Here is a 24,023-nt window from a genome sequence, read left to right as displayed (position 1 = left end):
ATATCCACTCACCCATTGGTCCATCAATTCATCTCTTCATTTAATGTGTGTGTGTCATAGTAGTTGAATCTACCATATAGTTTCTGGAAATCAAACTCAGGCTTGGCAGCAAGTGCCTTTCCCCCCCCCCCCCCCAACCACCTCAATAGCCCTGAACACATTTTTTGAAATACCACTCACTCAACAGATGTTTTCGAGTACATGAAACAGACAAAGTGGCCTACACTAAATATTTGTGGCTGGGATTTTAAGTGCTGAATGTAGAGTTAGAATTATCTTGGTTTCCTCAGTATTGAACAACAGCAGGAACATCACAGCCTCCTGATGGCTTTGAACACTGTGTATGTGTGTCTTGCTCACATGTATGTGCATCCCATGCAGGTCGTGCCCAGAGAGGGTGTTGGAGACAGATGGGAACTACCACGTGGGAGCTGGGAATCAGACCTAGATCCCCTCTTAACTACCGACCCATCTCTCCAGCCCATTTCCAGCACTTTTTCTAAGTGTCACTCACACAATGGTATGATGGTATATAGGGTGCCATCTTTACAAGATGTGGTTATTATTAGTGTTGTTGTTTGGGGGGGTGGTGGAACCCAGGCCCTCACATATGCATGTCATATGTTCTGCCACTGGGTTGTAATTCCAGGTATAAGAAATTCTTGTAAAATAAAAATATTTAATTTTGGGCCTGAGAGCTGAGAGATAGCCCAGCAGTTAAGAGCACATGTTGTTCTTGCAAAGGATTGGAGTTCATTTCCCATAATTGCATGGGGTGCCACACAGCCACTTACAACTCCAGCTCCGGGTATCAGATTTTCTCTTTGGCCTCCAAGGGCATCTGCACTCCTCTCTCTCCCTCTCCCTCTCCCTCTCTCCCTCTCTCACAAACACACACACACACACACACACACACACACACACACACACACACACACACAATTTAAAAAAATAAATCTTTAAAACCTAATTCTAAGCCGGGTGTGGTGGCACACACCTATAATCCCAGCACTTGGGAGGCAGAGGCAGGCAGATCGCTGTGAGTTCAAGGCCAGCCTGGTCTGCAAAGTGAGTCCAGGACAGCCAGGGCTACACAGAGAAACTCTGTCTTAAAAAACTAAAAACAAAAACAAAAAACAAAGCAAAACAACAACAACAAAAAAGCCCTAACTCTAGTATACTGCCCCTCGTCAAACTTTATTGTTCACAGTGTCTTCCTACCCCAGGAACGCTGTTAAAATGTGGGTTTGTGGTCAGTAGGCTGTGGCTGGAGCCTGGGACTCTTCATTTTCACCAAGTATCCCGGAGATTCAAAGGCCACAGGAAGGTGAACCATTCTTTGTGTTTACAGACGATAAGAATTTAAGGACTTCCGTATATATTATCTTACTTGTTCCTTGTCTCAGTCCTACAGAGATTTACCAAGACATTCATGTCCATATGGTGTATGAGAAGTGGAGAGTGGCCAGCCGGCAAACAAAAAGGACATGCAGGCTGAGGGCTGGAGTTGAGCCCTGAGCCGGCTGAGGGCTGGGGTTGAGCCCTCGGTCCATATCTAGAGCCCCGCATCTGACCAACGATGAACATACTCAGGAAAAAAAAATGTTTTTGTGCTAAAACATGTACAGATTTCATTTTCTTGTCATGATTCCTGAAGAAAGAAAGAAAGAAAGAAAGAAAAAAGTCAACAACTACTTGCATAGTATTCACGTCTCATTAGGTAGCGTACGTGACCGGGAGACAGTTAAAGTAGGTGGGAGGAAGCCTGCAGGTCAGTGACTTCGGCATCAGAGGAAATAAAGGGGTTGTAGGGTGGGAGGTGATTTTAGCTGGGAAGGAAAGAAGAGCCACCGGAAGTTCATCCCCAGGCTCTACGCAGGGACTAGGACGTCAGAGTTCAGGGAGGGAAGACTCCAAATCAGGGGAGGGTGGACTGGGCCGCCAGGCCTGCTCGCAGGAGAAGTGAAGGCACATTTTCAAAGTAAGTCCTGAGTAAGCCTTGAGGGTTGAAGTTCACGACGACAAACCTGGGGTTTGTTTTAGGTCACTCTGACGACGGTGTGGGAAAGTAAACTATGCCTGGTCATCAAAGACCTGTTGCAGGACATCCCGGGACCAGCCTGGGGTTCAAGGCATCGCTTTAACAACTCCCGCGCCACTTCTGCTTCCTTCAGAGGATCTGGGAGGGCCGCCTCCTGTGCTTTGCTGACTGTGTGGACCTCTGGGGCTCTTGTCCTATCTATCTATCTATCTATCTATCTATCTATCTATCTATCTATCTATCTATCTATCTCTCAGCTTCTCTGTCAAAGACAACCGGCCACTGCGACATCCTAGGTTTGCAAGACCAGCCTGGAGTCACCAGGGAAAGGGGCGGCCTCAAGCAGCCTCGACCGAACTCCTGGACACCTTGTCCCCTCCCAGGAGAACCGCCCCCCCCCCCCCGCCCCGTGCCGTCTCCCACAGCTCTGATTGCCAGGCCTTGCACCGTGGGCAGATGGCCTGGTCCTCTGCTCCAAGGGTGAAGCGAGGGGCCCCCCAGGCAGCGGCGGGAAGCCTCTCGGGGTGCCCTGCGGAGCTCGGTGTGCGCGTCTCCCGCCTGCAGGGGGTGCCCCGCCCCTCGCCCCGCCCCTCGCCCCGCCCCTCGTCTCCGCCCGCCCCGCCCCCCGCGCCTCCGCCCTCCGCGCCCCCCTGCGTGTCCCGGGGCGGGCGCAGCCGGCCAGCGGCAGCTCCGGGGATCGACGCCTCGCGCGCGCACTTCCGCGTCCCGCCGGCCGCCGCCGCCATCGGACAATGGGCCGCGCGCCGCGGCTGCAGTGAGCTCTGCCCGGCCTGGCCGCGGCCCCAGGCCAGCTGCTGCCCGGTGGGTCTGCAGGTTCGGTTGCCCCGGCGAGGATGTGAGTTCGCTTTTCTTCTCTGCCTGACCTCCTCTTGACTATTTTTGGTCTGTGTTCTGCTTTTGTGACTTGGAGAGGAAAGTTTTCTAAAGCAGGCCGGGCACAGCTGAAGGCTGCTCTGCCCCCACGTGGACGCCTCCCCCGCGGCGGGGGGAAAAGAAGTCTGAAAGTAAACTTAGCCGCGCTGGCCTGAAGGCCTCAACTTTGGCTGGACTGTAAGTTTTGGAGTCATGACCTTCTCGCTGCACAGGTGGGAGTCTTTATCTGCCTTGGGCTGGACCTGAACCCGCGGACAGCACCCAGATCTTCCCACTGCATTCACATCTTGTTGCTAGCAGGCCTAGGCCCCCCACACTGATCTGCAGCATGGATAAGTATGGCGATCTGGGCCTGGAGGCCAGTAAGTTCATCGAAGATCTGAACATGTACGAGGCCTCCAAGGATGGGCTCTTCCGGGTGGACAAGGGTGCTGGCAACAACCCCGAATTTGAGGAAACTCGGAGGGTGTTTGCGACCAAGATGGCCAAAATCCACCTCCAGCAGCAGCAGCAGCAGCAGCAGCTCCTTCAGGAAGAGGCCCTACCTCGGGCAGGCAGAAGCCCTGTCAACGGTGGGAGCCGTCAGGGTATGAGCAGCAAGCTGGCTGCAGATGGTGCTGCCAAGCCCCCTCTAGCTGCGCCAACAGTGGCGCCTGGATTAGCTCCCACAGCTGCGGCCGTGCAGCCCGCATACCCTCCTCAGGAGCAGAGGACCAGGCCAGCTGCCCACGGTGCAAGGCCTGGCAATCCGAACTCTGGCTCCAGGGACGGGCCTGTGAGTTCCCAGAGGCCTGCTTTACATGGTCTGGGTCCCTGTGAGGACCCCTCCTGCCTCACGCATGGAGACTATTATGACAATCTCTCTTTGGCGAGCCCGCAGTGGGGTGATAAACCAGAAATGTCCTCTAGCATGAGTCTGAGTGTAGGGGGTGGGTGGCCTGGTTGCCCAGGGGAGGGTTCCCCATTGCCCAGGTCCTGTGGGGACAGTCACCCTTACCAGCCACAGCTCTCCATGTGCTCTGACAAGTCTTTTGAAAGCAGCATCAGTGGCCAGGATGGTGGCATTGGTGGCCATAGCAGTAAGGAGCCAACAGGCCTTTGGTCCACAGCCTCCTCTCAGCGAGTGAACCTCGACTTTGCCTCCCTGGGCTTGGAGAATGGGGCCCCAGCTCAACCCAGGAGCGCAGCTGTTTCGGCGCCTCTGGGCCCTAGCAGCACCAGCCAGGGGGCTTGTCTGAGAAGAGATTGGGGTCTAGGGTGTGATGCTTCAGGCAGGCCCTTCAAACCCACCGGGGATGCTCAGCCTTGGCTCCAGGATGGGCCCAAGTCTTACCTCTCCGTTTCTGCTCCGTTATCATCAACAACTGGCAAGGACAGTGCCCAGGCGGGACCGACCCCTGGGCTGGGTCCTAAGCCTGGATGCGTGGGGTCTGGCACTGGTCCCAAGCCCAGCCCCACCAGTCTCGTCCACCCGGTGATGTCCACTCCATCCGATGAGTTATCGTGTACAGAGAGTCCTCCCAGCTGGCCCACTGACAGTAGCAGCCTGGGACCTGTGCTCCCGGGGAGCCCCACCCCTTCCAGGGTGAGGTTGCCCTGTCAGACCCTCACCCCTGCTCCTGAGCTTGGACCCTCCACTGCTGAACTGAAATTAGAAGCCCTCACCCAGCGTCTGGAGAGAGAGATGGACGCTCACCCCAAAGCGGACTACTTCGGTAAGTGAGATGCCTTGGGGTTGCCCGTGGTGGGGAGACGGCGCCTCTGTCAGAATGCTGAGACTGCTCTTGAAGTGGCCTGCTATTATTTTTTTCCTTCCTCTTTCAACTGCGCCTGCTGGTTTAGAAGCTTGGAGGCAGCTGTGGGCAGAGAGCAGCCCTCATCCGTGGGAGTTACCCATGTGTGCAGGGTGGGACTGTTCACAACTGCTCTCAAAAAGCAGAAATGAATCCAGGAGTGGTGGCCCACGCCTTTCATCCCAGCACTGGGGAGGCGGAGGCAGGTGGATCTCTGAGTTCGAGGCCAGCCTGGTCTACCGAGCAAGTTCCAGGACGCCAGGGCTAAACAGAGAAACCCTACCTTGAAAAGAAAAAAAAGAAAAAAAAAGAAATGCTGCGGCTTTGGGTGTCAAGGGTTTGAGGTACCACTTCACGCCTCCTGCTGTGACTGGCTTGAGCTGGACTTGAATTGGAGCATTTTTCTCTCCCCCGGGGCCAGGTGTGTGTGTTCTACTTTCAGTCACCGTGTGTGTTCGTGTGTCGAATGTGTGGCTTGTTGGTACTTGCCTGCTGTTCAGTATGGTGCTCCTGCAGGCAGACCTGGACCAGCATCATCTCTTTTCCCAAGATGCCTGTTACAAATGGAACTCTTGTAGCCCCACCTTGGATCTGCTGCAGCAGGAACTCAGGGTAGGACCCAAGAAGAAGACAGATAATCGGCTGGATCACTAGAGACACTAAGCCAGGTCCCTCTTGACTCAGCCCAAACAGATGTACCAGCCAGCAGCAGGTGATGCCCACAGGGGTGGCTTGAAGTAAGATGAAGGTGCTTTTCGAGGCTTTTTATTCAAACTTGAAGGTTTCCTTCTGTCTCCTAAAAATCCACAAACTCTTTACAGACTGCTGGCTTCAACTTTTTTCTTCTTTTTATAAGATTGTTTATTTATTTGTTTATTTGTCTGTTTATTTTATGTGTGTGAGTGCTCTATCTGCATGTACACCTGATGCGGGAAGAAGGCATCAGATCACATTATAGATGGTCGTGAGCCACCATGTGGTTGCTGGGAATTGAACTCAGGACCTCTGGAAGAGCTGACAGTGCCCTTATCCACTGAGCCATCTCTCCAGCCCCTGGCTTCAACTTTTTTCTCTGCATGGGTTTGGAGGCAGCAAGAATATAATTGTATTCTTCTGTTGAAAACAATTGTCTGTCTTGTGGGGAGTGGCTTGGAAAGAAAGCCCGTGCTTAGGAGTCTGTGGCTCTTTTCATCTTTTTAATTTTAATCTTTCTCCATTTTTGGCCACAGTCCAAGTCCTACCAAGTAGCTTCACCAATAGAGGAGGGTTCGGGCAGGAAAAGCCTGAGGGAAAGATGTTGGCTTTCTCCGCTCTCTGAATGAACAGGTTTGCCCTGTGGCCCTAGGAGGGTCGGGGAATGCATGGGTCTGGGCCGTGGCATGAATGGTGTTTGCTCATCAGAGGCAGCTCGGGGAACCATGCGTGTCTGATGCTAGCACAAGCTAGAAGAGGGCATCAGATTGCCTGGGCTGTGGTTCCAGGTGGTTGTAAGCCTCCATGTGGGCGACGGGATGGGACTGAACCTCTGCAAGAACAACACGTGCTTGTACCTGCTGAGCTAACTCTCCAGCTCCTGGTTTGCTTGGGGTTTTTGTTTGTTTGTTTGTTTTTTTGAGACAAGGTCTCTCTGTGTAGCTTTGGCTGTCCTGGACTCACTTTGTAGACCAGGCTAGCCTCTAACTCACAGCGATCCAGATCCACCTGCCTCTGCCTCCCGAGTGCTGGGGTTAAAGGCGTGAGTCACCGCTGTCACCACCCAGCTTTCTAGTTTGTGTTTTAGAAGCACCAAGTACTACCCTGCTGTGAATTGCCCCATTTTGTTTTGTAAAGCATGGCCTTGCGGTGGTGGTGGTGGCGCACGCCTTTAATCCCAGCACTTGGGAGACAGAGGTGGGCTGATCACTGTGAGTTCGAGGCCAAAAAAAAAAAAAGAAAAAAAAAGCATGGCCTTGAAAAATATTATTTAGCTGGAGATGTGGTAGATCTACCTTTCTTTCTTTCTTTCTTTCTTTCTTTCTTTCTTTCTTTCTTTCTTTCGTATACAGTCCTCTGCCTGCATGTACACCTGCACACCAGAAGAGGGCATTAGATCACATTGTAGATGGTTTTGAGCCACCATGTGGTTGCTGGGAATTGAACTCAGGACCTCTGGAAGAGCAATCCATACTCTTAACCTCTGAGCCACCTCTCTAGCCCCCGTGGTAGACCTTTTAATTGAAAATTATTTAGTTTTTAATTTAAAGCCCGTGGAACAAAAACATTTATTCGGGGGTGCTAGTTTATGTTCGTCGTCAGAGCAGCGATGTGGACCGAGCTTTTCATTCATTCAGCCTGTACTGATCACCCGACAGCGCTGTGCTTCGGGTTAGGCCCTGGGGACACACAGTGGACAGGCAGTCAGTACAGCACTAACAGGAGGACGCGGTCAGATGCTGGGGAGAGAAGGATTAGCTGGAGGATGGGGATGCGCTAGCCGCGTCCTGTGGGTGACTGTGCTTGTTTCGAATTTGGGTCATAAAGTGAGGTTTCAACTGAGAAGATGGCGTTCGGGTAGAAGCTTGAAGGGGCGAGGGATGACAGGACCACTCTGGACTTTGTAGGGAAAGGCTGAGTTTGTAGTGCTTATGTCAGGGGAGAGTCTGTCTGTATCCCCTGAGTGATCATGTGGCAGGAGAATGCCTCCCTTTAAGGACTCAGCAGGCAGCACCTCCCTTGCCTATAAAACCAGTTGACTGGGCCTTTCCCCTTCTCTCATAGCACTGGTGAGATTTGGTTTGTTAGGCTAGATGCCTCCCTGAGCCAGACCGAGGGGAACTCCTGAGCGTGGACTCTGGAAGGAGCTTCCGGCTCTTCCCTTCACGGCCAGTGAGCGCTGTTGCATTCTGCAGATACCTGGTTTCTGGTTACTTAATGGTTTTTAAATTTTTATTAATGGGGGTGTGGGTAGGTGGGTACCTGCATGCCATGGTGTGTGTGTGTGTATGTGTGTGTGTGTAGGCCATGGGAGTCAGTTCTCTCATTCCACTGTGTGCACTCTGGGGGCAGGCGTGGCAGCAAGTGCCTTTACTTTTTCAGCCATCTCGCTTGCCCTGTGGCTTAGCCTGTAGCTCTCAGGCACCTTCCAGTCTCAGACTCCTGAGTGCTGGGCCTGTGGATATCAGCCACCGCACTGGCTCCTTCCTGTGTCTGGACAGGCCATGTTTCTTTCCCTCATCTCGTTGTACCGCTGTGTTCTCCGGGACACTTCTGTGATTCTTTCTTGTCCACGAGGAGAGATGTAATGACCAACTCTTTTTTTCTTTTTCCAAATGCATTTTTGGTTTTGATTTGACACCCAGTGATTGTGCAGGAAGCAGGTGGGGGCTCTTAGCGCTCCCATAACAAAGACCCTTATTATTTCTTTATGTTCCACGGTCCCCTCTGTAAGTTCTCCGGAAACATTCAGTCCTCAGCTACTGTTGCCACCCTCTGTGTGTAAGACATGAGAAGCTGTCCCTCCTGACCCTGACCTGTGCTCTCTCCCACCCTGCCCAGTCCCTGCTCTGCTCTGGCGACTGGTCTGTCCTCTCTGCTTCTTTGAGATCCACCCTTGGACTTGTATGTCTGAATGGCAGCATGCGGCATCCATCCTTCTGTGCTTGACTTCACTGCACGTGGTGAAAGAACCTGCTGGTGCGCTGTGTCGGAGATGCTTTGGGGCTCCCAGCTTCCCTGGCGCCTGCTGCTCTTGGAGGGTACTGTTCTTTCACTGCGGCTTCTGTTCTTGTGGAGCTGGTCGTGCCACAGAGAGGTGGATGTCCTTGTTTAGTTAGGCCCCAACTGGTCCTCCTCATGCTGGTCCTCTCCTCCCTGACTAAGGAACACCTTCTTGGAAGCTAACTCTGAGGCTTTATTTTGTACGGCTCTTACTAAGTGGTACTTTTGGGGTCCACATCTGACCCCATAGGGAGGCAACAGAGTCCAATATCGTCCTGACCTGGCTTTCACACACTTCCTGCCCTGGATATGGGCCACTCTGCGAGTAGGGTGACCTTGGACAAAGTGTTTTTGTGCAGCTGGGTCAGTCCCCTAGGGCTGATGACAGGTGTAGGCTGCCTGCCAGTCTCACACTAGCATTTGGCTCACTGTTCCATCAGTGAAGAACCCACCACAGCCCCACTTCTGGTGCTGGGAAGAACATGTGACTTTGGGCGCCCTGGTTCTGACAACAGCTGCTGCCTCCTGAAGGCTAGGCATTGGGCTAAGTGCTTGGGAGACACGGTTGCCAGCTGATCTTCACAGTCACTGATGGCACAGGCACCAATGTCCTCTGTTCATAAACAAAGAACTGTGGCAAAAAGTTTTAGTAATTTGCCCCCAGACCACCCTAGCTTTTTTTCTGAGATGGGACTAGTTGGTCTCGCAGGTGTGGCTTAGCTATCCTCTGGTCATGCACTCAGGAATGCATGCTCTGTCCCAGCTGGGAGAAGACTCTACCCACCTCTGCAAGGTACCTGAGTGAGGGTCTGAAGGTGAGAGGCCACAGGTCACAGAGTCCCCTTTTCCCAAAGGTAGAGATTGGGCCCCTCCCCACCTACAAAGACTCAGAGAGACTGACTCTGTCTACATCTTTCCAGTGCTTGACCCAGAATCTTAGTAGTGCAGGCACCTCGGACACAGGATGTGATTTCCCCTGGGAACAGCTCTGTCCCAGCCTCGGCTGAGCGAGCCCCACTGGCTTCATTTTAGTGCCTATGTAGGAGGTGAACTGAGCAGCATAAGCAAGAAGCAGGCACACGCTGTCCTGTCTGTTCCTCTGTGTGTGACATCTTTCTTGTCTTTCTTTACTTCTTTGAGACAGGGTCTAATGTAGCCCAGGCTAGCCTTGAGCTCTCTGTGTAGCTGAGGATGACCTTGCACTGCTGATCTTCCTGCCTCCATCCGCTGAGTGCTAGAATTACAGTCACACCTTTCTGCTTTATGACCTTTTAAACAAGTCTTATCTGACGTTGTTAGTGGCAGGTATGAAGTGTGGGGCTGAATTCCAGCCTGAGTAGAAGTACAAGGCGAGGCATTCAGTAGAGGAACACAGCCAGAATTCTAGGGCAGGGCAGCTACTCCCAAAGCAAGCACGGTCTCCTTAGCATCAGGTGACTACTGAGCGCCTCATTACCCAGAAGCCTCTGCAGCCCTTATAATCACTGTTGTTCTCCGGGCTTCACAGCAGAAAGCATGTGACTTGAGGTAGTGTATCATGACATGAAAAAAATGTGAGAACATATCACAGTGTGTTTGGGGAGTGAATGGAAATTTCTATGGGTCGCTTGAGTGAAATGAGGTCTAGGCATGTCCAGGAGTTGGTGACACTGGCACACAGAAAGCCCTACTACAGGCTCTGACATGAGGAAGTGGCAGGTGCCTTCTGTGTGGCCAGTGGGCAGGACGCAGACCACATTTTGGTGCCTTGTGAAAGGCTGTGACTTCTCACCCGCCCTTCAGCCCTGTGCTTGCCCAGCACCACTTTCATGGCAGATCTCTTCAAGATGTCAGGGGTATGGCAGCCTCCCGCCTCCAGGCTTCCATCCAGAGATGCATTAGGGAGCTGGGGCAGTCTCTGCTGGCCTCTCTGTACTTGGTTTGAGTCGATAGGAAAAGACACAGAGGTCAGAGGTGGTTGGGTCTGGCACCTGTGATACAACCTGCCCTTGAGTACTTCGGCCTTACTCACTCTGCTTAAGAATTCCACCCTCACTGGTGTCCCCCTAGAAGCTTGGCTGTTCCTAACAGAAAGCTGCCTGCTGCTCTTCCTCTAGGCACCTGGAGCTTCTGCAGACACAGCTCTGACTGACCTGGGTTCCTCCCCTCCTTGGGAGGGTGTGTTCCTGCTCTTTTCCTTTGTGATCAGGGAGGAGCTTCCCCATCCCCCATCCCACCTTTTAGAGCGTGAAGCTGATCTTTTGACATAACCATTCTTGCCAGAACATTTTTGTTTCTTTCTGTTTGCTGCCTACTTGCTGCTGCCTAGGGGGCAGAGCTGTGGAAGAAGTGCTCACTCACCTGGAAGTCAGAAACCAGGAATTCTGGCTTTAATGCTACCAGCAGCCCAAGGGCTGACGCTGGGCAAGTCCGTCTCTCTGCTGAGCCAGCGTCTTGCTCAGGCCCAGAAGCCTTGAGGTGTAGGTGTAGCCAACATCTGGATTTTAGCTGGTCAGTCAGCAGGGTGAGAGCAACACTATTGGTTGTTGTGGGCAGTGGGAGCCACCTGGAGAGATCTGGGATCTGCGTCCCTAGATTGTCTCCTTTCCAAAACCCTACAGAATTAGTAGAAGCCATATTTTTTGTTACATTTTCTTTCTTTGTTTTGTTACATTTTCTTTTTTTTTTTACATTTTAAAAATTAATTTATTCATATTACATCTCGATTGTTAGCCCTTCCCCTGTTTCCTCCCATTCTTCCCTCCCTCCCACTTCCCCCCTTCTCCCCTCCCCTATGTCTGTGATTGAGGGAGACCTCCTCCCCCTATATATGCTCTTAGAATATCGAGTCTCTTCTTGGTAACTTGCTATCCCTCCTCTGAGTGCCGCCAGGCCTCCCCATCCAGGGGACATGGTCAGAAAAGGGGCACCAGAGTTCGTGTGAGAATCAGATCTCACTCTCCACTCACCGGTGGAGAGTATCATGTTCGTCGGCTAGGTCTTGGTAGGGGTTCGAAGTTTACTGCCTATATTCTCCTTGGCTAGTGCCTTAGTTTGACCAAGAAAGTGGGTCAGAGGAGAGGACATCCTATTGAGACTTTAGGCGAGAGTAGCATGGAAGAATGGGGAAATAGTAGGATCCACAGGGTCCTGGAAACCTTACAAGAAGAACTTTATGATAGGTTTTGTTACATTTTCAATGACAAGTAGTAGCCATTTTTGTTTTGTACATTCTGAAAACATGTAATGATTTTTGGTCTCTTTTTGAGACAGGGTCTTACTATGTGGCTTTGACTGTCCTGGAACTTACTATGTAAACCAGGCAGGCCTAGAACTCACAAGAGATACACCTGCCTTTGCCTCTGGAGTGCTGGGATTAAAGCATTGTTTCTCAACCTTCCTAATGCTGCAACTGTTTAACACAGTTCCTCATGTTGTGGTGACCGCCCCGCCAGCCATAACATTATTTGGTTGCTACTTCATAACTGTAATTTTGCTATTGATATGAATCTTAGTATAAATGTCTGATATGCAGGATATCTGATATCTGACCTTTGTGGGGGTCTTCACCCACCGACTGAGTACCTCTGGTCAAAGTAGCTGATTAGCCACTATGACTGGCTGGAAAACATATAATTAAAAAGAGGAAGTGGGGGGAAAAAAGAGGAAGTGGAGGATTAGTATACTCCTGTAATCGCAGTGTTTTGTAGGAGAAGTACTCTAAGTTCAAGACCAGCCTGGGCAACATCATGAGATCTTGTCTAAAACACACACACACACACACACACACACACACACACACACACACACACACTTAAAAGTACGCTGGAGAGCCAGGCAGATGGCTTAGTGGATACAGATGCTTGCTCCCTCGAGTTCAGTCCCTGAGACCCACCTAAGTGGAAATGGAGATTGACTACCATAAACTGTCCTTGGATCTCTGTTTGCATGCTGTGATATGAGTGTGTGTGTGTGTGTGTGTGTGTGTACGTGTGCACTCTAATTAAATAATTATTTTTAAAAAAACAAAAATTTAACTGCTTTAGAAAGCGTGGGTCATGATGAGACCCACACATCGAGAGCGCTTGCTTATGTGGCCTCCCAGAGTGTTGTGGGCTGGAGTGTGCCAGCCCACACTTTTCTTGGAAGCATTCTGTATGATTGTCCCCAGGCAGTGTCCAGAGGGACATGAACCAAACTTAGATGAAACTATGCTGAGTGTATCTGGCAAGCTGAACAGAAGCTTTACCCCGAAACAAGACAGGTCACCAGAGTTTCCAAAACAGGGAGTATTGGCCAGAGACTATTTATTTCTACTCAGAGTTTGTTTTCCATTTTATCCCTCATGGGGGAACCAGCTGGACGCGGGATGGGAGAATCATGCTGTGGGAGACTTTCTACTTGACCGTTTCAAGTAGGTCACTTTAGGGCCTACAACTGAGTTATTTTTAAGTCTTATAAGCTTTGAGTGTAATATAAGCTTAGTTAGGTCCCTTCTCCATCTCTCCTGCTCTGTGTGACTTATCTGTCTTGGGAGAGGGAGAACAGGTCACCTTGGCTTACTGGAGGTTTGCGGAGAACATCTCAGGAGCCTGTTGTACATAGAACGTTCTAGAGGCCTACTATCATGTTGCTTGTCTTTTAAGTTTTGGGAGTTATAGTGACCAAGGTCCTTGGAGGACCTGGTGGACAAGTTCTCCACCCGCACCCTGCAGACCCAGAGTCCGGTGATTGCAGCAGCCCTGTGCCGGAAAACAGGTGGCGGCCACTTCCGACACTATCAGCAGTGGATTTGCTTCCGTGGCCTTCTGACCTTAACTGCAGCTGCCTATTCTCCCGAGCCTGCAGGCTCTCCCTCAGCAGGTGGGCCCACGTTGGCTCACACAGATGGTAGGGCCACACCCTGAGGTTTTTGACTTTGCTGAGTGTCTCCTGCTCTTCTTCCACCACAGTGCTTTCTGATGACTCAGCACTGTGGCAGTTTTAGAAAGAGCTGGACCTCGCCGACACCTGCGGCTGGCTGGCTCCAGGGAGCATGGTGACAGAGCTGTCCCTGGTGTTAACCAGCTGCTTGGGGAATCGGACCTGAGCGTGTTGCTTCTGGACTGGGCGAGCTTGAGAATTTGCTTTAACTTTCTGCTCTTAGGTTGCTCAACTTGTGGGAACCAGATGACTTGGGTTTTTAGGCTGTGAGGGATTTTTCCTGCTGTTGACTGAGAGGACATTCCTATCCCTGAGAATGACAGTGGTTCAGGCAGATGGGGTGTGTGTGTGTGTGTGTGTGTGTGTGTGTTTTCATCGTGCTAGTGAGTTTGAGAGCTTTGCCCTGTGCTTGCAGAGAAGCCAGTGACAGCAGGGCACCCTGCCAGGGAAGGTGGGAGATGCACGTGTGCTCAGTGCCCTGACACGTTTGCTTATATCCATGAAATCGCACATGGTGTCAGGGTCCCTATGAGGTTTACGTGGTGTTTATTTTGGCCTGCTCTGGGCCAGGCTCAGGCCAGATCACTGGCTGAGTGAAACTTCTCTCAAGTGCTGGGAGCCACCCTCTCACTTCTCTAGTTCCTCGGAGTGTTCTTTGGATGGTTGACATCTCACAGTGAGGCCTTGTGTTCTCTGGGGACTTAGGGAACCAGCCAAGGGTCCTGCAGTGAACTACCCTAAGGTGCTCTTTGTATCACCTCCAAAGTCTCCCAGCAGCCCAGCCCAGCACCCCAAGACTATGAGGGGGTGGCTATTCAGAAATAGATATGTGACAAAAAGTTATTTCTGAAGCCTGCTCTAGGGAGGAGAAAGAATGGCTCAGGGTGTGGGATAACTGGGCAGGGGAGGAGGAAGTTATGGAAATTACAGGCAGCTTAGGCGCTCACACAGGGCCCGGCAGCTTCCGCCTGGTCCTTTGGAGAGTCCTGTTGAGCCCCCAGGGACCAGCTTACCAAACCCCATACAGATTAGGGTGAAGCAGAGCTGTGTGCTGGCTGGAACATGTGGTCCTCACTGAAGAGACATTCCTGTCACAGCACGTCAGGCTTGGAGCTGTTTGTGGGAATGCGTCTCACAAGCATGTGGGCCTTGCATCTGTCTGCTCTGCGCCTCTGTTTTCCCATAAGTAAAATGAGTGAGCATCTGCTTATAGTAAAAGCTGAGTTGGCTAGTGTAGTGTGAGTCTGAGTTACCCAGCATGGGAGACTGAGGACAGGTAGCTGCTACGTGTGTCACAAGCTGGTTCGTCTGAACTGAGTTATGCTTTAAGCGTGAAGTGTACTCTGGAGTGTGAAGATTTGGTGGGAAGAAAGAATGCCCATTAGTACATCTGCATGAAGAGAGAATGCCCATTAGTACATCTGCATGAAGAAAGAATGCCCATTAGTACATCTGCATGAAGAAAGAGCGCCCATTAGTACATCTGCATGAAGAAAGAGTACCCATTAGTACAGCCCAGCACTTGGGAGATAGAAGCAGGAAAATACCAAAGTTGAAGGTCAATTTGGGCTCAATTTGCTGTCAAGTATGTGTGTGTGTGTTATACATATTATATTAAATTCTATGTTAAAGTGAGACTTTTGGACATGACAGTCTAAGCAAAATCTTATTCAAATCAGTTTCACTCATTAGGTATGGCTGTTTGAAAATGTACAATCACACCTGGCTTATCTCAATTTTTTGGAAGCACTCAGGAGCATGGCAGATAGGGTGGATCCCTTGCTGCTTAAGATGTGTTATTGTGCTCTCAAAAGTACCAAGGCATTTTTAGTTAACTCATCACAACTGAAAGAAGAGGCCAGTTGATGTGTTCAGAGATGCAGAATCTTACAGATTTAGGGATTGCCACTCACTTCGCAGCCGAGAAAGTTCGGCACTTTCTACTGCAAGGGAGGGATTCAGATGCTGCCGTGGAGTGCGCGCTCCCTGGGGAAAGGTATAGACAGTCTGAAGCTGCTGCCTGCTGGAGCGGGGTGGAGCAGTTGGTGCTCACTGCTGAGATAGCGCGCTGGTTCTTTAAATAGTCTCTTCTGCTTAGTGAGTGAAGGCAGAGCACCTAGCGCTGCTCATCCCACAGGATCTGCTGTGTCAAAAGTCGCACTTCCTGTCCAGAAAAGAGATGATTTGGGAGTTAACTCACTGGACACCGCAGGCTACCAGTTTGCTTGTCTATGCTTCGCCCTGCCGTGGGGCTCTGTATCGTCACCAAGGCTTATGACTCCCAAGAGGCCTGTAGCCAGGGAAGGTGGCAGGCAGCCAAGTTGGGGCACAGGCTGGGAGGTATTGCAGGCAGCTTGCACGCTTGGCCTGACAGAGCTGTGCTGTGCTGTCAGGTGGCCAGGGTCTAATAGAGGCTTCTTGTTGGGCAGCCAGAGGTCAGTGTGAGAAACTGTGCATTGACTAGAGCTGGCAGCGACCCCCTCTTCTGCCTGTGGCCATGACTGCGGCTCTCTGTCTGACCGGTGCCTGGAGGTGGGTGTGCGGTGTGTGGAAGAGACAGCTCTGCCCAAGTTCATAGCCAGACAGCAAAGAAGTCAGGGTGGGGGCAGGAAGAATGGCCGTGGCACTGTGCACACACTGTGCAGAAACACAGAAGCATCTGTCCTTCCACAAAGGGAGAAGTCAAGAAGCAACAATGAACCCACAAGCTCTGTCAGTTTTGTTTGTTACAATTTGCCAAATGTCTGCTTTCCCTCTGTAGCTGGTGCTGGCAAACGCAGATGCATTCATTCCTTTTAAAATTACTAATATTAACTCTCAGATCACATGGTTCACTTCATGTCCTCATGTAGTAATTCCCCCCTCTCTCTCTCGTGTGTGTGTGTGTGTGTGTGTGTGTGTGTGTGTGTGTGTGCGCGCGCACATGTGTGTTTCAGTGCTGGGATCCCAAACTAGACTGTACCCTAGCGAGCCACACCTTCAGCTCCTGCTTGTGTGCTTGCAAATGCCTTAACTCACAGTCGTCCTGTTTGAGGGAACATATTCTTTTCTACCTTTCAAAAGACTCTAGGGATAAAAACCAGAGTTGGAGACCTGTGAATAATGTGACAACCCCGCCCCCAGTCACTTGTTGGAAAAGCCATATCCATCTGATTTCTGAGAATTCCTGGGAAACACACTTGAGTCATAGCCCTCACCCGCACCCCACCCCAGGGAGAGCCAGATCCCAATTTCATGCCAGTAGCTTTGAACTCAGACTTTAGGGTACCTGAGCTCCCTCCCCCAACAATGACTTTCTCCATGGGTGGCCAGGACCACTGTCAGGCAGGCACTTTCGTTGTCAGGAAGAGTCCCCTGTCCAGCCAGCAATCTTTCTAAAGCTCTGACCAATCAGTAGGCAGACGCCTCCTGTTAAAATCTGAAACCAGGTCCTTTTCTGCCTCCAGTGCCCTCTCCTTTCCTCCTGGGGCGTTTGTGCCTGGGAACCCATCTGTGTTCCACTTTCCTTCCTCTGGACAGGTTGCTTCTGGCTCTTCCGAAGACGGCATGGCGTTGAGTCTGTGCTTGGCACACAGCTCGTCCACTCCGCCAGTTTTAAGCCAGGTGGTCTTATTAAGCAACATTTTCTTAGGGACAAAAGCTTTAGTGATTTGCCCTGTGTTCTGCTCTAGGCTTCATATAAAACTGGTGGTAAAGCCTTGTTTTGGGTCTCGGGGGCTCAGTGGTTAAAGTATCTGTCCCACAAGCGTAAGGACTGGCGTTTGGCTCCCCAGAACTCGCATATATCTTAGGTAGATGTGATGGGCTGCCTTTAACCCCCAATTTGGGAGGCGGAGACAGGAGACCCCCTAGGGAAAGACTAGCCGTACTGGCCACCTCTGGGTTCGCTTTGTCACAGTGAGCAAGGTGGGAGAGAGATGGAGGACGGTTCTGGTACCAGCCTTGCACCTCCACATGTGCTCAGAAACTGGTGCACTGGGGTCCAAGCAGTTCTAAGAAGAAACTGAGGTAGAGACTTCTTTCTGCTTGTTATACCATTGCCCCAGGAATCTACTTCTGCTTCTGTAATTTTTTTAAAGCATTTTATTTATTTGTGTTATGTATGTGAGTGCTCTGTCCTTGTACACCTGCACGCCAGCAGAGGGCATCAGGAGTATAGATGGTTGTGAGCCATCATATGGTTGCTGGGAACTGAACTCACGGCCTCAGGAAGAGCAAACAGTGCTCTTAACCGCTGAGCCATCTCTCCAGCCCTGCTTCTGTAATTTTTTTAAAAAAGGATTTATTTTAATTTAAATTGCGTTTGTGTCTGAGGGCCCAGAAGAGGACAGTGTATCCCCCAGCGCAGGAGTCACAGTTGTGAATTGCCAGATGTGGGTACTGGGGGACGGAACTCTTGTCCTTTGCAAGAGCACCACATGCTCCTAACCTGTGCGCTGTCCCTCCAGCCTTGTTGGTATTGTTTTTATGAGCATCTTGGATTTCTTTCCCCTTTAGGGAGAACTCAGTGAAAACATTGGGTCATGTGGTGTGAGTTTTGAAAAAAAAAATGTGTCCAAATGTCCTGGGAAAACACTGTTCACCCTTTTGGTCCCCCTAGGAGAGTGTGTGCAGAAGTTCAAGGGTCTGCCTGGCAGCGGGCTGGCAGAGGCTGGGTGGAAGAAGTGAGGCGGGGTGCCTTGAACCCCCTCTTCCTTTGAGGGGGGAAACACTAAGGCCAGAAGCTGGAGAGCAAGGACAGACTGGCAGTGATTGGGCAATTGCCAGCAGAGCGTCCTTTCCCACTGAGTGAAGTGAGGCCCTTGCTGGGTTTGAGCCCGAGTGTCTGGTGGCATCTGAAGAAAGCAGGCTGGCGCAAGGCCTGCAGCCCCAAGTGGCCTTAAGTACTTCCTCTGTGGCTTAGTGGTGGCCTCACCGGTCGACTCAGGGACTGCAGGGTGCATAGGAGAGAGTGGAAGCAGGGCACTCAGTCAGGCAGTCTCACCCTCGTGTGCACGTGAAGACCAGCTGTTCAACCCTGAGGTGACATAAAGGAGTGTTGACTCAGAACATGCCTGCTCTGGCAAGATATCACCTCCAAAGACCGTCCAGGCCTGTGTGATCCAGCTGGAATACAAACACGCCTCCAGTTCAGAAGACAGAGGCAAGCAGATCTGAGTTCAAGGCCAGCCCTCCTGCCGAAAACCGTACCTATAACCTTTTGACCATTATGTATTTAAGAAATATTTATTAGTCAGGCGTGGTGGTGCACTCCATAATTCCCAACACTCAGGGAGGCAGAGGCAGGCGGATCGCTGTGAGTTCGAGGCCAGCCTGGTCTACAAAGCGAGTCCAGGACAGCCAAGGCTACACAGAGAGACCCTGTCTAGGAAAAAAAAGAAGAGGAGGAGGAGGAGGAGCGTTGGAGAGATGGCTCAGCAGTTAAAAGGACTGACTGCTTTTCCAGAGAGGACCTGAGTTCAATTCCCAGCACCCACATGGCAGCTCACAACTGTCTGTAACTCCAAGATCTGACACCCTCACACAGACATACATGCAGGCAAAACACCAATGCCTATAAAAATAGAAAGAAAGAAAGAAAAGAAAAATTATTTACTTTACTTTATGTCTATGTGCTTGAGTGTTTGTATACCACACGTATGCAGGAGTCCAAGGAGGTCAAGAGAGTTGTTAGATCCCCTGTAACTGAAGTTCAGTTGCAGACAGTTATGAGCTGCCATGTAGGTGCTAGGAGCTCTGTAAGAGCATCCTCCTTTGGAGCCATCTCTCTGGCCTGTTAGGTATTTTTGGGTTCCAGTAATACTTTTTTCCCCCCTGAGAAAAATGTCTATGCATGTAAGCAGTCCTGAACCCACCGATTGCCAGGTATGAAGAACATTAGCCCCACGTGCCCTGCACACCGCAGTGCTGCTGTGTTAGTTACTTTTCTTGTTGCTACACAAATTCCTGGCGGAAGCGTTTAAGGAGGAAGGGCTTATTTTTGGCTGAGCTTGAGGGCGTAGTCCGTCATGGTGGGGGAGTCACAGCTGTAGGGACTGGAGGCAGCTGTCACATTGCGTCCCCGGTTGGGAATCAGAGGCGAGGGCGCTCAGCTCTTTCTCTCTTTCCTTCACCTGGGACGCCGGCCTGTGGGAAGGTGCTGTCCACAGTTAGAATGGACTAGTCCTCCCTTACAGACATGTCCAGAAGTTTGTCCCCTGGGGTACTCCTCTAGGTCTTGTCACATCGATAATATTAATCATCGCGACCGTTATCATGTGACAGTGATTGATTACCAAATGCCAGGCTCCCTTAGTGGGAGAACTTTGTCTCCCTGCAGTGAGTCGAGAGGCTCTTTGGAAAGCCTGACACATGGCTGTAGCCTCTCAGAAGACATTATGCTACAGCACAGCATAGTACTGGGGCTCTTTCCTGGTGCCAGTTTTTCTTCTCCATCACATGAAACCTTCTGGCCAGCTAACTGCCTAAGGCCCTGGCTACCAACTGTGGCCTCCCAAGAGAGAGGCGCATGGAGGGTGAAGCGGGGTGAGGCCCCTGTTTTGGCCTTAGCAGTCAGTGGCAGTGGTGGAGCCTCCCAGGGCAGCTTTACCCTGAAGAGTCTTATGTAAACAGTAGACTATACTGCAAGAGCGTGATGAGTGGCGTAGTGGTGCCCTCTGACTCCACTAGTGCTCTCGCAACAACCTGCTCGGGGCTCAGACCCTAAGATGGTCCCACGAAGCAGGAGCCTGGCCCGTCCCTCCATGTCCGAGATGCCATGAGGAGAACGGTGAGCTCGGGCTCCTCCTAAAAGCTTCAGCAAGGGTCTCTGTCGCTCTCTATGTGAAACCGGCATCTGGGATGAGCATGCCTTTGGCCTTTGTAGTGTGACACACCTTTTCCTGAGAAGATGCAATACACACATCTACTCGCCCCAGATAGGGAGCGAAGGGCTCCAGCAGGCCTGAACATGGCAGACATGGCCCTGGCCAGCCCTGCCCTCCCTGCTTCCCCCTAAGCCGTAGATCGCATTCCTAAAGTGGGTCACTGAGGTCCAGCTATCAAAGTACTAAAGTTCAGCAACCAAAAGCCTCCCTTTGGCTACCCCAGTTAACGTGCCCAGTCAAAACATGCCGCCACATTCTAGCCTTCACCCCCAGTTTCCCTCTTTAAAATAACACCTGCAAGGTCATTTGCTGCGGCTTTCGCCTAAGTCAGAGGTCTTTCCCCGTTAATAAAGGATCTCTGTGAAAATAGGTGTTTAGGTGTGGTCTGTGCCTAATCCAGGGTCCAGGAGGGAGCACCTGGCTGCCTGCAGGTCCCTTCAGGGACTCCACGACAGACCAAAGTACAGGTAAGAACATCAGCCAACTTGATGAACCAGTGAATTTTATTGGGGTTCCTTACAGGAACAGAAATGACTCTAGGACAGCCACCTCACCAAAGCCCACCTCATCATGGGACAGCTCTCAAAGCTGGGACCCTGGAGCACACGCTGCACAGCCTGCAGGCCGCTCAGCAGAGACCGGAACACCAGAGACTGGATTGATCTTTAGCCTAAAGCAACCCAAAATTAAAAAAAGAAAAGAAAAGAAACAGAGCAAAGGAAGCAAAGGTTTTCATGGGCCTCAGGCACAGCAGCAGTTGCTAGAGAAATGCAGCTGGAAGCCACAGTGAGCTCCACCGTATCCCTGTGACAATGGGTAGTGTCGCGGGTTAGTGTAGCAAGTGTTGGCACATTTGTGGAGAAGCTGAGTCTCCTGCACGGCTGCCGGGATGCCTGATGATCTCCCTTCTTTGGAAAATAGTTGGGCAGGGATTGAGGATGTAGTTGAGGTGGTAGAGAGCTTGCCTAGATGCAGGGAGGCCTGAGAGGCCTGGGCTTCACCCCCAGCACAGAGAAATACGTTATCTCAGTGTGTGATGGGGCAGTGGGAGCAGCAGGCACGGAGATTCAGTTATCCTTAGGTTCGTGGGTACTCTGAGGCTTGCCTGGGTTATGTGAGAACTTGCTTTTGTTGTTGTTTAGTTGTTTTTTCAAGGCAGGGTTTCTTTGTGTACCTCTGGTTGGTCTGGGACTCCCTCTGTAGACCAGGCTGACCTAGAACTCAGAGTTCCATCGGCCTCTGCCTCCCAAGAGCTGGGAAAGAGATGTGCCACCACCGCCCAGCTGAGACCCTGTTTGGTTTGTTTGTTTGTTTTTAAGGAAATGGTTGCACAGTTTGGTAGGAAGTTAGCCACGTACCAGCCATGAGACCCAACCATTCCACTTCTAGGGCTTTGCTCCAGAGAAAAAGCATTTAGTCTACGTCTGTACAGAAACTCATACCCAAATGTTGATAGCAGCAGTCAGTGTACAAGAACCCTCAAGTGGAAGCCTCTCCATGTTGGGTGAGTGGGCGATCGCAGTGTAGTCTGTTCCTAGCCCTGAATACTACATGGCAACAAATAGGAACAAACTGTTGATATACACCAGGACAAGAATAAATCCCCAAATAATTATGCTGTGACAGAAGCCAGATAAAGAGGTACAGTCCAGGTCCACTTGTATAAACTCTGGAAGACGTAAGCTAACCTGTGATGATAAACAGATCGTGGTTGCCTGGGGAAGGGAGCTCCATGGTGGATTACGAGGGAAGGTAGGGGGCGGGACTCACTAGGGTGGCCGAAATGCTTGCTCTCTCCAATGTGCTGACTATACAGGCATTTATCAGTGTCGACATGTATCAGTCCGTACCTTTAAATATTGGCAGACTGGCAAGACGCCCAGTGAGTAACAGTCTTTACTACCAAGTCTGGTAGTAAAGTAGAGAACAGACTCCCGAAAGTTCTTCTCTGACTTCCAAATGTGTACCATGTTATGTGTGTACACACACACACACACACACACACACACACACTCAAAGTGAAATAAAAACTGTGGACAATTCACTGAATGTCACACCTCACAAAAGCTGTTCTTACACAGGAGGCTGAAACAAAAATATTGCTAAGGTTTAGGTCAGCCTAGACTATAGAGTGAGATTTTTTTTTTCTCAAACAAAACAAAGCAAATACATTAATAAATTAATCAGACTCTCAGTTTGGTGAATGGATTAAAGGCAGCTAGTTTGCGGGGGAAAGCACCACCTTTTCCTCTCCTCTCCTAGTTTTCCTCTTGACTCAGTACTAGCTGTTGACATTTTCTTTCTTTGGGGGTATTTGTGTAAATCTGATGGCCCTAGGATTGCGTAAAGTCTAAGGAAAGTCAACCGCTTGTTCTTTTCCTCTTCTGTTGAGCCCCAGCCTGAGCCACTTTGTAAAGTCTCATGCAGCACCAGGGAAGGTGGGGGAGCCCCTCTGCCCACTGTAGGCCGAATCCAATCACCTTTGCTCGTCAGCTGCAGCATCTGGGAAGCCTGCCTCCTAGTGATAGAGAAGTGTTTGTAGTTGAACAAATGCTCTCTAGACTACTAGGCAAAGGGACAGGGCACAGGGATGTGCTGTCACTTGCAGAGGGTGCGTTTTTTAGGGGAGAGGCCTTGTAGTTGAGGTTTCAGACAGAGATGACCTTTGGTGTGGGCATGGGGGCAACGAGCCAAAATGGGAGGTGGGCCAGGCCAGGGGTGAAGGCCAGGGGCATGGCTGTTCTTGGGTCTGAATCCTGAGAGAGACAGGTGATCACAGCAAGGCAGTAGCCCCGTCTCTTCACGAGGTGCCCCACAAAGGTGTGAATAGCCACACAGAGATAAGATGGGCTCAGATTCTGTCTTGCACACCTACCAGTAGTATAACCGTTCTAGAATTTGGCTTGTAGAGAGGAGGCAGAAGGCCCCTTATGAAGGTCTGCATGGTAGGCACATGTTTCCCAGAGTGCGAACTGTGACTCGCTTCTTTTTCTCCTACCTTTTCCTCTCCAAGAGGAACTTTCCTATCCACTTTCCACTCATCACCCACACCAAATTCTCCTTGTCCTGCTGGTGTGGCTTTGTATGGGGTGTTCCTGGGTCCACGAGCAACGATTTGAACATGGAGTTTTCTTACTTGCTTTGTGTCTGTGCTTTGCTGTCCTCATGGTAAGGAACGATGCTTGCAGCTCAAATGAAGCTAAGACATGAAAGGGGGACAGGAGTTGGAGGTGTAGGTAACAGGCCTCGGATAAGGAAGGACCAGAGAGGAACATTGCTGGGCGGGGTACAGGAAGTGGAGAAGACTTGCTTCCCAGCCAGGCCTGGGAGGCTGGTGGTCCTGAGGTTCCTCTGGAAGATTCCATCCATTTTGCCCTAAGCCTTACGAGCAAGGTTAGATGGCTAACTGGACCTTTTCTCTCCCCGACCTTAACGAGAGGCGTTCACCTCTTTGGTCTAGGCCGGCAGATGTATGTAATGTGTGTGTACTGTTTTTTCTTTGCCTGAGCAGTTGATGTGGGGACATTTTATAAAGAACGTAGTAGCTGGGCCAGGCGTGGCAGCGCACACCTTTAATCCCAGCACTCGAGAGGCAGAGGCAGGTGGATCGCTGTGAGTTTGAGGCCAGCCTGGTCTACAAAGCGAGTCCAGGACAGCCAGGGCTACACAGAGAAACCCTGTCTCGAAAAACCAAAAATCAATCAATCAAACAAACAAACAGTGTAGTAGCTAAGACTTTCTTAGTAGTAATTGGTTCCTCACTTTAAGATAGGAACTCTGGTTGGACATAGTGGTGCATGCGCTTATCCCAGCATGTATGAAGCAGAGGAG

General features: G+C 50.9%; 1 protein-coding gene across 1 annotated transcript in view; it reads left to right on the top strand.

The window, feature by feature from the left end:
- The first annotated feature begins 2,682 nt into the window (after nt 1-2,682).
- LIMD1 (LIM domain containing 1) overlaps nt 2,683-24,023 on the top strand; it is a 40,923-nt gene continuing 19,582 nt past the window's right edge. Inside the window, exon 1 of the mRNA XM_084752345.1 lies at nt 2,683-4,650. Within this exon, the coding sequence (XP_084608471.1) occupies nt 3,264-4,650 (1,387 nt within the window). The 5' untranslated portion in view covers nt 2,683-3,263. The remainder of the gene's footprint in view (nt 4,651-24,023) is intronic.

The sequence above is a fragment of the Acomys minous genome, assembly GCF_964271855.1.
Source record: "Acomys minous genome assembly, chromosome: 13".
Lineage (NCBI taxonomy): Eukaryota > Metazoa > Chordata > Mammalia > Rodentia > Muridae > Acomys > Acomys minous.
This window is presented reverse-complemented; position numbering and strand designations above follow the sequence as displayed.